This window comes from Conger conger, chromosome 1 (assembly GCF_963514075.1).
Source record: "Conger conger chromosome 1, fConCon1.1, whole genome shotgun sequence".
NCBI lineage: Eukaryota > Metazoa > Chordata > Actinopteri > Anguilliformes > Congridae > Conger > Conger conger.
The window spans coordinates 31,566,976-31,581,364 of record NC_083760.1 but is presented as its reverse complement, the minus strand read 5'-3'; the positions used below and the strand labels follow the sequence as shown (position 1 = coordinate 31,581,364).

General features: G+C 37.0%; 1 protein-coding gene across 5 annotated transcripts in view; it reads right to left on the bottom strand.

Annotated features, from left to right (window-relative positions):
* crim1 (cysteine rich transmembrane BMP regulator 1 (chordin-like)) overlaps window positions 1–14,389 on the bottom strand; it is a 134,775-nt gene that overhangs the window by 104,057 nt on the left and 16,329 nt on the right. For all 5 annotated transcript variants that reach the window (XM_061247202.1, XM_061247203.1, XM_061247205.1 and 2 more), the window contains exon 2: window positions 5,421–5,594. In XM_061247202.1, the coding sequence (XP_061103186.1) occupies window positions 5,421–5,594 (174 nt within the window). The remainder of the gene's footprint in view (window positions 1–5,420; window positions 5,595–14,389) is intronic.

Below are 14,389 nucleotides of genomic sequence, written 5' to 3'. Positions count from 1 at the left end.
ACGGTTTGTCACTGAATAGCAAGCAAGAAATTATGTTCTAAATCACTAGAAAGCCAAACCTCACTAGAAAGTCACACTAAAAGTAAATGCTCAAGAAAGCATTTGCCCATAGCATTTCAAAAGTGCCTTATACACAATTTATCCATAATTGTTAATCATGGAAATTCTAAGTAGAACAATTCAGGTACCACACTGAGGTGATAATAAATGAATACTCAACAGGGCTTTGCGGTCTTAGTTCTTAGCACCAGCATAACACCAGGACACATTCAGCACCATCCAGTGACCCATAAGTTTGCAGCTTTGCCCAGAGGGAGCCCTGAGGTCACTATCTAAGGGGACTGGAAGTCAAAGTTCTTTCCCTTGAATCTTTTATATAATGTTCCAATGGTGTGCTTTCCCTTATGCTGAGCAACATGTTTATTTTTTAAATCCATTTTCACTTCATTTTATCTAGAATTGTATGTGTACAGTGTTATAATATGCTCATTATCATCAACTTTTTTCCATCCCACTATAATCCAGACGTCTGAACTTGAACAAATAAAAATGGTCTGCAGTGTTATTCCAGTTTTTTAATACAGAGGCTAAATTGAGTTACCGTGTCGTTTTTTCCCACCCTGAAAACACCCACTGTGAGGTTTTGTCTGTGTCTGTGTTCTGCACCCTCTTCAAGTGCCGACAGCACTGTAACATATTTAGATTTTTAATAACCGCCATTTATACAGACATCACATGGTGATTAGTCTAAAAATCAAACTAAGCTCGCCTCACCAGATGACGGATAGCTAAATGTTTTTTAATCCAACTTTCCTATTCTCATAAAAATCGGAATTTGATGAACTCAACAAATAAGTAACAGCTTTAAAACCATCAACGGACACAGCGTATCAGAACATAAACCTTCAATAAAACATAAAAAGACATGATGAAACACAAGTAATTTCCTCAGAGACAAAAGACAGGTTTCAGTGTGAAGGGTTTAGTAAAGAAGACTGGCATCCCACAGCCAATAACCAATAACACCTTGAACAACTTTGTGATCTGTTCCAATAGTCACCCTACGAAGAAATTAATGTCCCAACCACTCACAGCTGTAAATCTATTTCTATTAAATGTATAAAAATTCTGTATCTAAACTGTGACAACACAAAACCTTGGGCCTACAAAGATGAAGCTAGAGTTTTTTTTTGTTTTTTTTCATTCCTCGTTTTTTTTATTGCCTTTATTGTCTGTGCCTTTAATGTTAATAGAGAGCAATGGGAGGGCCTAATCTACCTACCCATAACCTCTGAGCTGACATTTTCTCACTGTTAAAGTTACAAGAGGTTCAATCTTTATGAGTTGAAGAATGAATATCTAGCTGCAGTATGAAAGCATATGAAAGCTTCAACACATCCCCAGGACAAATCTGGTCACCAGAACAGCAAGTTGATATACTGCCTATCCCTTTATATTGTGAGAGAAGAGGTTGTTTAATACAGAGCAATAATTCCATGGTATTCCTGTGGACCACAGACCACAAAAACACCAGCTCAACTTCTGAGTCAGAAATATAATCTCTGACGTGATATGAGGAACATTACGACAGCAGAGAAATATTTGGACGCAGTTGGGAGTGGTGGGTGGGGGGGGGGGAGAACAGAAGCTGTGCACATGTGAGCAAGCATACAGAAAGAAAGTGAACCGATTAAAAACGGCAGTCACCAAGAAGACCAGGGCTCAACATCTTGCCCTGATGGTCAAGATATCACTTATCTTTGTTCATGCCATAACTGCAATTCTGCTGCCAACATTTCTGCACCTACACAACATGCAACCATGGACCAACACAGTGATGATAAGACAATGCATCAGTTGGGGTCTTCTGACAGTCGGATTCACATTCTAACAATATTGAAAACATCCAATCAGTTAAAAAGTTTGGTTTTTGTTTCACATTAGCCTAGTCCATGATAAAACCCTGATGAATTCTTCAGGGTAAAACAAAAAACATCTCTACAGAGGTAGAGATACATCAGCCGGTCGATATTGGGCTTTTGAGGTGGCCAGAATCAGCCAATGATACGGAACTCCACATAGGGAAATTCAGCATCTTAGTTTAGATACCTACCGCAGAACATGGTTAGATGTTTTTAGCAGTACCAGCTGCTTCAGCGGAATCATTCAGACAATGGGCCTTGGACTCAATGAGTGAAATGTGAAAGATTATTATTATTGTGCATTTTTATAAAAAATATCTAAAATACCACATGCCAAACGGATGGTCATAATAGGCTATTGTTCTGTCAATTGCAGTAGACAATCACAGTAATGACAAATACAATGGGCCAATGACCAATTTTGGGATAATGGCTACTATTAAATAGGCTACATGTCTCAAATACAGTGCATGAGTTATCATTCAATGAAAAACATGCACTGTAGCCTAATAGAGAGGACTTGTAGTAGGCTACTGAAAATGTCAATGCTAGTGCCTAGTTGCCAAGTATTTTCTAGTTTCAGTTATCATTTACTTAGCTTTTTAGCATGTGAATGTGCAAATCCATTGTATGCTATATAAGCACGATCATATTGCTGATCACTAGAATAAGTTTGGGAATTGTTCTATTTGTGTCCTGACATTAGGCACAGTACAAACAAGCTAAGTATTTAAAACAGTAGAAAGATAATTTGTTAGCGAGCCAATGTAGTCACAAAATCTTTGACCAGTCATCAACATTTCTTGTTGTTTGTAGTGCAAGCTAAATGTGCATTACATTGCTTATTAGCCAACACATTGGGAATTGGGAATGTAGATTATAATAACCTCTGAAATGTTCAAAATTTAAAAATGAAAAAACAGAAAATACACAAACTTTGAAGAAGAACAACAAGGTGGCATGGAGACCATGTAGAGAAATGTGTTTTTGTGTGGACCATTTATTTTGTGATACTTTTTTTGACATTCATAAAAATTTAAAACAGAAAAAGCTGCAATTAATATATGAGCTATATTTCTTTTCTGATATTTGAGCAAAATACATTGTCGAGATAAATATGTTCAATTAAATGATCTGCGTAATTTCATTTTATTATAAAACTGTGTACTATTAAATAAGATAAATACTGTACATTGGCATTACAGTAGCCCAAAACCTATATTTGCTGGCATTAGCTTTTGAAAACCCATCCTTCAGCCTCTATTTTTCTCAGAAACATCCAGTTGAACTGAATAAATTAATTAATGAATAATGCATTTAATTCTTCTTGCCCAACAATGTAAAGACCCCAAATTGCACTGAGGGAAAATTAATTAGCGGGTAACCCCCTCCATGTTGTTTAAAATGCAAGATAATATAAATATTTCCATTGAAAATTAAAGGCTTAAATTCCAGGACAATAATATAAGCCACGAGACTAAAGCAATCTACTCAATTGTATATTGCAATCATATTTCAGTATGAATTCTTGCATTTCTTTACAAAAAATGCAAATGCAGCCATTTGTGCATTTTTGTATTTCTTTTAGGACTCATTTTCACAAATGAGGTAATTTGTAATAAACACACTTAATTCACAGAATGGGATGTATGCTGTCTCAAAACTGTACCCAGGGATTATTTTGTTATGTATACAGTATATTGTAGAAAGACAAAACACATTTTGTTGCCATTTTAAAAAACAAGTAAACAAACCAACGACTAATGAAAATGCTGTTCCTATGTTCCTTTTGTATTTTTTTCTTTTCTCCACTACTAGTCAACTTGCCATCTTTAATTCAAAGACAGAGAAGTGAAATCAATAATATAAAGAACCTGTAAAGATTGATGACATACCTGAATAGACTAAAAAACAATTCTCTTTCTAACCTCTGGAATATAACACAGCACACAATAAAAACACGGAAAGTCACGGTTTTCACAAAAGGAAAATCCAACCAACTAAAAATAAATAAATTCATACGTAAATATGAATGTTATTTCACTGAGTTTGTAAACATTTTGAATGAAATGACCATATTTTTCTACAGCCAGCAGCAAGAAGGGAGAAAAACCCAAGGTCACTACCTGCCTGTTGTAAACAAGAGGATGAAATGACTTACAGCTGCAAAGGACCTCATTGTTTTGCGTGTCACCAGGCACTGGGGGAAAGAGCAAGCCTGGTGGCATCTAATGCACTGCACTTTACACCAGTCGAGATTAAAATAGATTTTGCAATGAAATGGAGGTGCTTGTATTTTCGGACTTAAAAGTCACACCAGCGTAAAACATATGCCAGGACTAAGTCGCACATGCATAAAACAGGCACTAATACAGTAGATTTTCCTCGGGACAAAAACAAACATGTTCCATCACCTTTTGTTATTTGACAATCAATTCCAATATAATGTTGCAAAGACCCCTATGTAATTAAGGTCAGCAGGAATAAATAAAACAGGATCAGAGCTTCTTTGATGGCTGGCATGTTTTGAATAATGGCAATAAATAATAGCACATTTAAAAGCCTGGGGAAGACAAGGGAGCCTACGCACCAAGAATATTCAAAACAAATACAGTACTGTGCAAAAGTCTTAGGCACCTGTATATAACATTCTGTACAGATAAGATTCTTTAAAAAATAATTCAATGAAAGGTCCTAAATAAACATACTATACATTTTACATTACATTTGAGTAATTTGGCAGAATAGTTAAAAACTGAATGAAATCAATATTTTTTGTGAACACCCTTCGGCGGTAAAACTGCACCACTTCTCTGAGATAGCCAACGCTGTCCTGCAGTTCTATAAGACAATCAGCAGGGAGGTTGTTCCAAGCATGTTGGAGAACTTGCCACAGTTCTTCTGCAGACTTTGGTTGGCTCCTCGGTTCTGATCTCAGACAGCCTTGATCAAGGTTTTATGTAAAAAGTAGTCACAATTGCTTACAGTAATATGTTCATTTTTTTTAATTAAATACAAAAATGTTTCTGTAAAATTAAATCTGTTGGAAAATTAATATTTGGAAATCTCAAATATGTTCTTTTATACTAAAATAAACAAATATATAATAAAGTCTAGGGTGCCTAAGACTTCTGCACAGTACTGTGCAAAATGAAAAGACAAAACATTTGATTAATATTAACAATTAAAATCAACAAATAATGATTAACATTTAAAAGTAAAATTGTTAATAACCCTAGTCTCTATCATATATTTGCCCCAACAATGAAATCCAACAAATAGGTTGCCAACAGATCATGAATGCCTTATAAAATAAATAAAAAGATTGCTAAATATAGGTTTAGCCATCAACATTGGATGTTTACATTCAAGTATATGACACTAAACCATAGTTTAATAAACAGGATTAATGCCCAGTGCCATAAATGACAAAACATTGAGTTCCACAGACTTATTTGGAATCACTGTACCCCAGCTTCCAGAGACATCAAGGCCTACCTTCGATTTTCTTTAAGGCCGCCTGGCAGGCATCCTGGCTCTGGAACTCAAAGGGGTTGTTGCATGTTCGCAAGCTGTCGCATTCACACTTCCCATCGATGATGTTGCAACCTGTAATCAGGTTTTCGTTGCAAGGTTCAAATCCCAGAAGCTGATCATCATCCCAATTTTCATCTGTGCAGAGACAAGGGAGATTTTTATAAGACTGTAATTTATTACTACAAAACGCCATAAACCATACAGTATGAAACAAATGGTTGTGATATATTTTATAGCCTAACCATAAGTATGGTTTTCAAGACACATTGCTTTATCACATTTCATCAGCTAAAGTTCAAAATCTGAAATCAAAAGTAAAATAATTGCCATATTCAATAACCTTTCTAAAAACTGGCATAGCTATATAACCGTGTATTCTGCCATAGTCACTGACAGTTTAAAACAAGACAGGATATAGGAGTACAAGGACGAGAGGCCAAACCCGTTAATGGGTACAAAGTGGTCCCAGAAAAGTTTTCTGTGGCCCACTTTGTTGGAATGTACTACTATATTGCAGAAGTAACCAAAAAAATAATAGCCAATACACTAGGGATGTGACAAATCATCAGTTTTTGAAAAAGTTTTTAATAAAATTTAGAAAATGGTTAACCGTGTAACCGATACTGCGAATGGCTGCTATGGGCCGTATCTTATTTACTAAAAAAACTGTACTGACAAATTTCAACTTTATTTTGGGCCATGTTAGTTCCATTTAAATGACAACATTGTAAGTGAGATAATAGCCTGATTGGCAAATTAAAGATGAACATTTACATTGACGTGCAGCGTAAGCTCAAAGTTACAGCAATCTGTAGTTAAATCCCTGTAGTTTACGTCCAGGCATGGCGGTTGATCGCATGCAATTTTTTTTAATGCATAATTATAATTCTTCTTAATTATAATTATTCATCCCTCTTCCCTCTGGCTTCTGCCTGACTTGATTGGCATGAACTGTGTAAATATGCTGCTATTGAGAACTTTTTTGTGCACAAATTACGTGATTCATGCACTATTTACCTAATATAATATAAAACCGGGTCTATTTTACCCGGTAGGTGATTGGTCTAATGATTTTACTTTTATGGCAATAAGGGTATCTATTTTTATGTAACGGTAAACTTTGGCAATGCATTTGATTTTATATTGCACAGGGTAATCCATTTAATTTAATATTCAATATATTTCACTGGTCTAAGGATTTTCCTTTCATGCCAACAATTCTACTTGATTTTAGAAATAGTTCAACTATACGGTCCTGGAAAATACAGGTAAGCTCTGGCCAACATTAAAACACAACATATAAAAAAAATGCAATTTCAGCCTTTATGTTCAACTTACCTACTTACTAATAAATTTGTCCAAAGATGTACTGCTTTATTCATTGTTATGTAGATACGGCATAGGGGAAAGCTACATTCAGTTTGCCAGTAGTTTGAATTTGCGTGTCAACGAATAAACATGGACCCTCTGTGAACCTTACAATACAATACACCATACAACAAGCCATAAGTGAACCAACAGCTCCAGATACAGAACTTCTTTGATAACTATAATATTGTAGCATGCAATTTGCATTTGTAATCCCCGAAATGGCCAAAGATTCCTAGCTAGCTTGTCAATTGCTAGTTTAGAATGTAAGCTAAACAGCCTGACAGGAAAACGCAGCCAAAAAACGTACTGTTCACACCCCTACTTTATGCCTGGTTTACTTGCCTTGTAACTCAAACACGAGGGCAATTCAGTTTATTTGGATCTGCATGGAAAGTTAGTCATTGTTGTAATCAGACATAGGTGCAATTTAAATGGAAACAAGACCACTACATAGGGGTGGTCTCAAGCCATTGGTAACTGATGTTGGCCCACCAAAGAAAATGCATAGCAATGAAAGAAAATGCATTCAATGTCAATGGGAAATAACCTACATTTAAAGGGGAACCACACTCTGCAGGGGACCTCTCCTTTGACCTTACTTCAAGCACCTCATCTGCTCTAAATGTAGTGTGTGAACTGTTTCCACAGTTCAGAAAATAGACAGCACTCTGTCAGTATGTTTAGTTTCTACTTCAGTTCATTGGCAAAGCCTGCCATGACACACAGGAGAACCAAGGGCAATAAGTAAGGTGTCATCTGCTGTATACCTGTATATTTTTCAGAATACTTCAGAATACTTCAAATAATGTCTAAAGAATATAAGATAATCTCTAAATGTGAATGGGTTACCTGGTTGGTTAAACAAAGTAATAGCGAAAACTGAAGAGGGAGAAGATTAGAATCATTATTTTGCAAGAAACATCATTGTCTAATTTTGAGCATGATGAATAAAAATATTGGATTTAGGAATACCTATTATTCTTCCAGTAAAAAGGGACATAAACAGGGGTTTACAATACAGTTACGTAACTCAATCTCCTTTTAACTTCACAGAATTGAAGGATAAGGAGGGACAGTTTGTAATTATAAAGGGGAAAGTAGATCACAAAGAAGTAACATTATGTAATATATATGTACCTCCAGGGAGTGACAAGCTCTTTTATAAAAAAAAAGTGTTCGAGATTATTGCCTCGGAAAGACATGGTACTCTTGTTTGAGGGGGAGATTTTAATATCCTCCTTAACCCCAAACTCGATAGTATGAATCAATATAGGAAAGAAAATCTAACTGAAACTAAGGTCAGTGCAATTCTTCATGAATTGGGCCGATCGATATATGGCGTGAAATTAATGGGTCGGGGAAAGATTATACCTTTTATTCTGCACATCACACCGCCTACTCCAGGATTGATTATTTCTTTATGTACAGTAAAGATAGACATTGAGTGAAGAAGTGCAGTATTGGCCAGCGGGATCTGTCAGGTCACTCTGGACTATATCGGACTGCATCGGGGCAGCAGACCCAAGAATACATTATGGAAGCTTAATACGAGCCTGCTGAATAATACAACATTTATAGAAGAGATGAATTTGGAATTTGACACCTATCTACAGAACAATGACAATGGGGAGATATCACCGGTCATGCTGTGGGATGCAGCCAAAGTGATAATAAGGGGGAAAATCATTTCTATAGCAGCACTGCGGGAGAAATTAAAGGCACAAAAATTGATAGATTTACAAAAAATATTGCGAAATCTGGAGCAGTCCCACAGCAAGACTAAAGATACTTTGATATTGCAACAGATGAGACTAATAAAACAGGATCTGGACAAGAGCTATACAGAAGAGATAGAGAAATAACTCAAGTTCATGATATGAAGCAGGCTCAAAAACTGCAAAACTGCTTGCTAGGAGACTTAAAAAACAACAAGCAGATAATACAATTTCAAAAAGAAAAGACCCCAAGACAAACAAGATAACAGCCAAGTTAATACAGGCAGCCTGTGAGGTATACAACAACAACGCATACACTCAATCTGATAGTCCTAATGTCCAGACTATAAACCAGTCTAGATCTCCCATCGATCGGAAGTGAACAAATTAGAATACTTATCTCTGATATAACTACAGATGAAATGAATAGGGCACTCTCCAATTTGAATAACAATAAATTACCTGGGACTGATAGACTTCCCTCCAGAATAGTATAAGCTCCCAATTTTTTTGCTTCAGGCCAGTTTTAACTGGACTCTTAGAAAGGGGGAAGCCCCAATGTCCTGGAGGGACATCAGTAATTCCTAAGGAGGGTAAGGATAAAACGAAATGCAGCGCATTCCGGCCAATAAGCGTCTTAAATGTGGATTATAAATTATATGCATCGGTACTTGCCAAAAGGCTAGAGTTTTACAATTTTGAATGGACTTTGTCCCACATTAAATACTTGGTGGTAAATTTACATAGAGATGTATCCAAGCTCTTTGAAGTAAATTATACCCTGACAGTTAAATATCTATCAGGACCTAGAGAGGTGGAGCTCTCTCCCACAACAATTTAGCAACACAATCGAGGCTGTTAAAATGAACATCTTACCTAGGTTGCTGCACCAATTCCAGTCTCTGCCAATAGAAATTCCACTAAAACTATTTGAGGAATGGGATAGAAGGATCTCAGGAATGGTAGGAGACCTAGTTTGCAGCTACCTAAAGATAGGGGTGGGATGGTACTACCATGCCTTAAAGACTACATTATCGCAGCCCGACTGTGACCCCTTGTCTGCTGGTGTATTACTGAATATGAATCAAAAAGGAAAGGCCTTGAATTCTCCCTGATGGAGAAACTTGTACAATGAGTTTTAAACAACCAATATTTAGCGGGGGAGGTATATAATGTATAAAATCCTTGGGTACATTTTTCTTTAAGAATTTGGTTTAACATAGTAAAACAATTTTATTTAGACAAAGAGATTAAACTTAAGTTGGCCTGCATATGACTCACATTTTATACCAGCAACCCAGGATTCTAGGTTTAGGGAGTTGACAAGGAAGGGGAATAACTCCAATTTCTACAGCTATGTGGGATGGAGATATTGAAAGCTTCCAGAGCCTGGGCGACAGACATATATGGGACATCAATTCAATTTAAGGGTAAGAAAGTACACTTAAAACCACTCAACCTTTTGGGTAATAATAATCAGCATTAGGAATGACAGTTCTATTGATTTTATGGAGAACACACTACTAACAAGAAACCTGCATTTATGGTAGTGCTGAATATGGTGTGCATCATGAGTCAGTGTTAGCACCATCAGTGCAGCATATTGCAGCATCAAACCTGAATTTAAGAGTGCCAAACTTATGGAGCAAGCATTTCCAGATATTTCTGTCTTCAAATAAGAAGAAAATGCAAGGAGGCCATAATTTTTCATCGACCTCGAGATAAACGTCTCCATAATTTATATTCAGGCAAATATCCTGCAGTTTGGTTGTTATACTTCTTGAAAAATCAAGCCTTTTTCACTGTTAAACACAACATAATATTACTGGATATGAAGAAGAAAGAAGAACTACTAAAACATTCTGTATGGTTCAGCACTAAAGACAAGCTGAAACAGAAGTTTGAGCAGCACTAGCTTATACAATATGATGTTTACATGACTGAAACAAATGTTTCAGAGGGAAATTTGGATGGGAAGTCCCATCAAATGAGGCAAGGGGACATCCAATGAAGATGCATACTGCTGAATGAAAAGGATATTCATTGGAGGGGAATGGAAAATTTACATTTGACCGTCAAACACGTACACTGGTACACGATGACATAAAATCTAAATTCAATATAGTTTTCCTGGAAGTAGATGAAAGTCGGTAAAGAAACTTAGTCCAAACTAAATTTACACTTATAGTTACAGTGGGAGCAATAATTATTTGATCCCTTGCTGATTTTGTAGGTTTGCCCACTTACAAAGAATGGAACTGTGTAGAATTTTAATCATAGGTACATTTTAACATTGAGAGACAGAATATCACAAAATAATCAACAATAACAACAGCATATAAATTTTATAAATTTATTATCGTATTTTTGCATGAAATAAGTATTTGATCTCCTACCAATCAGCAATAATTCTGGCTCCCACAGACCAGTTAGTTTTCCATTAAGAAACACTCCTAATCTCAACTCATTACCCAAAACACCTGTGTCAACTCGTTACATCGTTATGTAGCTGTGTAAAAGACACCTGTCCACACAATCAATCAGATTCCAACGTTTCCACAATGGCCAAGACAAAGGAGCTACCTAAGGACATCAGGGACAAAATTGTAGACCTGCACAAGGCTGGGATGGGCTACAAGAAAATAAGCAAGCAGCTTGGTGAGAAGTTAACAACTGTTGGAGCAATTATTAGAGAATGGAAGAAACACAAAGTCACCGCCAATCTCCCTCGGTCTGGGGCTCCACGCAAGATCTCGCCTCGTGGGGTATCAATGATCATGAGAAAGGGATCAGCCCAGTACTACACAGGAGGAGCTTGTTAATGACCTGAAGGCAGTTGGGACCACAGTCACGAAGAGAACCATCAGTAACACACTACACCGTGAAGGATTAAAATCCTGCTGCGCGTGCAAGGTTCCTCTGCTGAAGAAGGCACATGTACAGGCCCATCTGAAGTTTGCCAAAGAACACCTGGATGATCCAGAGGAGGCTTGGGAGAAGGTGATGAGGTCAGATGAGACCAAAATAGAGCTATTTGGCATCAACTTGACTCGCCGTGTTTGGAGGAAGAGAAATGCTGAGTACAACCCCAAGAACACCATCCCCACTGTGAAGCATGGAGGTGGAAACCTTATGCTTTGGGGGTGTTTCTCAGCTAAGGGGACAGGACAACTTCACCGTATCGAGGGGAGGATGAATGGGGAAATTTTCCATGTACCAGGACATTTTGGGCGACAACCTCCTTCCCTCAGTGAGAGCACTGAAAATGGGTCGTGGATGGGTCTTCCAACATGACAATGACCCAAAACATACGGCCAAGGCAACAAAGGAGTGGCTCAAAAAGAAGCATATTAAGGTCCTGGAGTGGCCTAGCCAGTCCCCAGACCTAAATCCCAAGCGACAGCCTCGGAACCCTAAGGATTTGGAGAGGATCTGCAAAGAGGAGTGGACCAAAATCCCTCCCAAGATCTGTGCAAACCTGGTGAAAAACTACAACAAATGTCTGACCTCTGTGCTTGCCAACAAAGGTTTCTCCACCAAGTATTAAGTCCTATTGTTCTATGGATCAAATACTTATTTCATGTGAAAATATGATATTAAATTAATAAAATTTATATGATGTTGTTATTGTGGATTATTTTGTGATATTCTGTCTCTCAATGTCAAAATGTACCTATGATTAAAATTCTACACAGTTCCATTGGACAAACCTACAAAATCAGCAAGGGATCAAATAATTATTGCTCCCACTGTATGTATATTTATACTTATGCATAAAAAACTGCTAAAATAAAAACTATTTAGGCTAGGCTAAGGAGCATAAATGGATACTTAGATATCTACTCCCTAGTCTTATCAGCATAATGTTCTCCAAGCAGTCTAACTGTAATAGGCCAATAAATAGATTCAATCCAGGGCTGAAACCAAGCTGTAGATACCATGGCAAAACCATGAAATACTTCAGAGAGTATGTACTTTCCGTATGGAATGTGTGTCACTGTCCCAATACTTTTGCATTCAGTTAAACTAAACAAAAAAGCTCCTGAAAAAGAAAATGACTTGAAGGACAAACAAAGAGAACTGCACGTTCAAAGCAGGCCAGGCTGTTCCTTGCTGTATCAAGAAAGAAAATTGAAACGAACATTGAAATCGTCACGTAGGCAATTACTGACAACCCAGCAGAAATTAAACTGCTTTTAGCTGGTCTAATAAATAAATAAATGAAACTGCCAGTGTGTCCAGAAGCACACTAAAAAGTGTTTTATTGTTTCACTATGTCACTTTGTCAGACTCTTGTTCCCAACTCAATCACTTTCGAAGGACCCAGTGTGCCGTTATAAAGAGAAAGGTATTATTTGAGTTTTTATCAATGAAAAGTGTGGCTCAGTTACAAAATGGAACACCCGGCCCAAAGTCTTTCTTTCTTCTCGCACAAAATTCTACATTTGTGCAAGGTTTGCGGCACCAAGAAGAGATTTGAACGAACGAAAAGTGTCAAATGACCCAAAATCATCACTTTCCATGTCAGATATTGGCCTAGCATTTTTTGTCTATTTGCCAAGTGGTCAAAGTGGACAACAAAAGTGACACACATACACACACAGACACACTCTCAAACACATCACATCACTGTCAAACACATCTATAGCTCAGAATCCTTGGAGAATAAACTCTAGTTTAAAAACTAGGACATCCATGACCTCCAGACACTGCTATCTGAAGATAGCACGGAGCCTTATTGACAGTATAAACATATTTTTATGTGGAATCCGCAGTTTGTAGCCACATCACAGACCATGTCTGTTGGCTCGCAAATATATTTACGCCCATAGGTATAAGAAGAATACTGCTCACAGCAATGTATAATTTAAGGATTGGCTATGACAGCTTATGCAGAATTCGGGCAGTGATTCTCACTCAATGCTAAGAACGCAATGCCTTCTGATGAAAATCACTGCACCATGTTGTGAATCTGCCTTGGGCAACAAGATTTTCTTCTGAAATTCTAGTCACACGATTCTAGTCTAGTCGCACATCGTATATGCAGTTAGAGGCAAGTGACAAGTCCTAAACTTTTTCTGCCATGTTTACTTTTGTTTATCATTTCAAAGACGCAATTAATGTGAATAAATTGAAAGATAATCATTTTACTATGAATGCAAACACATTCTAAAACTAGCAGACTGTACCATGAAGAGGTTGTGTCAGCTTCTGTTCACTTAAGAGATTAATTGTAGCAAAGATGCCCAAAGATGCCCATATAGCAAAGATTGAGAATTGTATGTTTTGTTGGGACTTTGTATATTACAAAAAATGATGAAAATAATTATTATTTTTATATTTAAGTTTGGACTGTTTGCATATGTATTAAGATACAGACAGTTGAATTCATTTGAAGCTGGAAAAACTAGAAGATCATATACTGTTTTCTCAACTGATGTTTGCTTGTACAACCTTTATCCTTTCCTGTCACTTGAAATGTTTCTTCCTATTATTAAAATTCAACCTTTTATACATCCTCAAAGTTATCAGCCATACGGCGTGTCTAAAATGTAAAGACTGAATAATAAAAAGGTTGTTCACAAGGAGCAAATGTTGGGAGAGGGGATAAAGAAAGACAAAAGTTTATCAAATCCAGATCACTCCAGTGCTGCCTGTCCCTATAAGACACAAAGGCAAAACTAGCCCCAGTGTCACCCAGGACACCACCATCATCATCTGATATGCCATTTTGGAGTTCAAAAGCCCTCCATTTCACAGAAGCATTCATTTTCCCTGCACAGGCACACCTATTTATTACACATAAATATAAGATGTGAAGGTCCACATCACCCAATTACCACT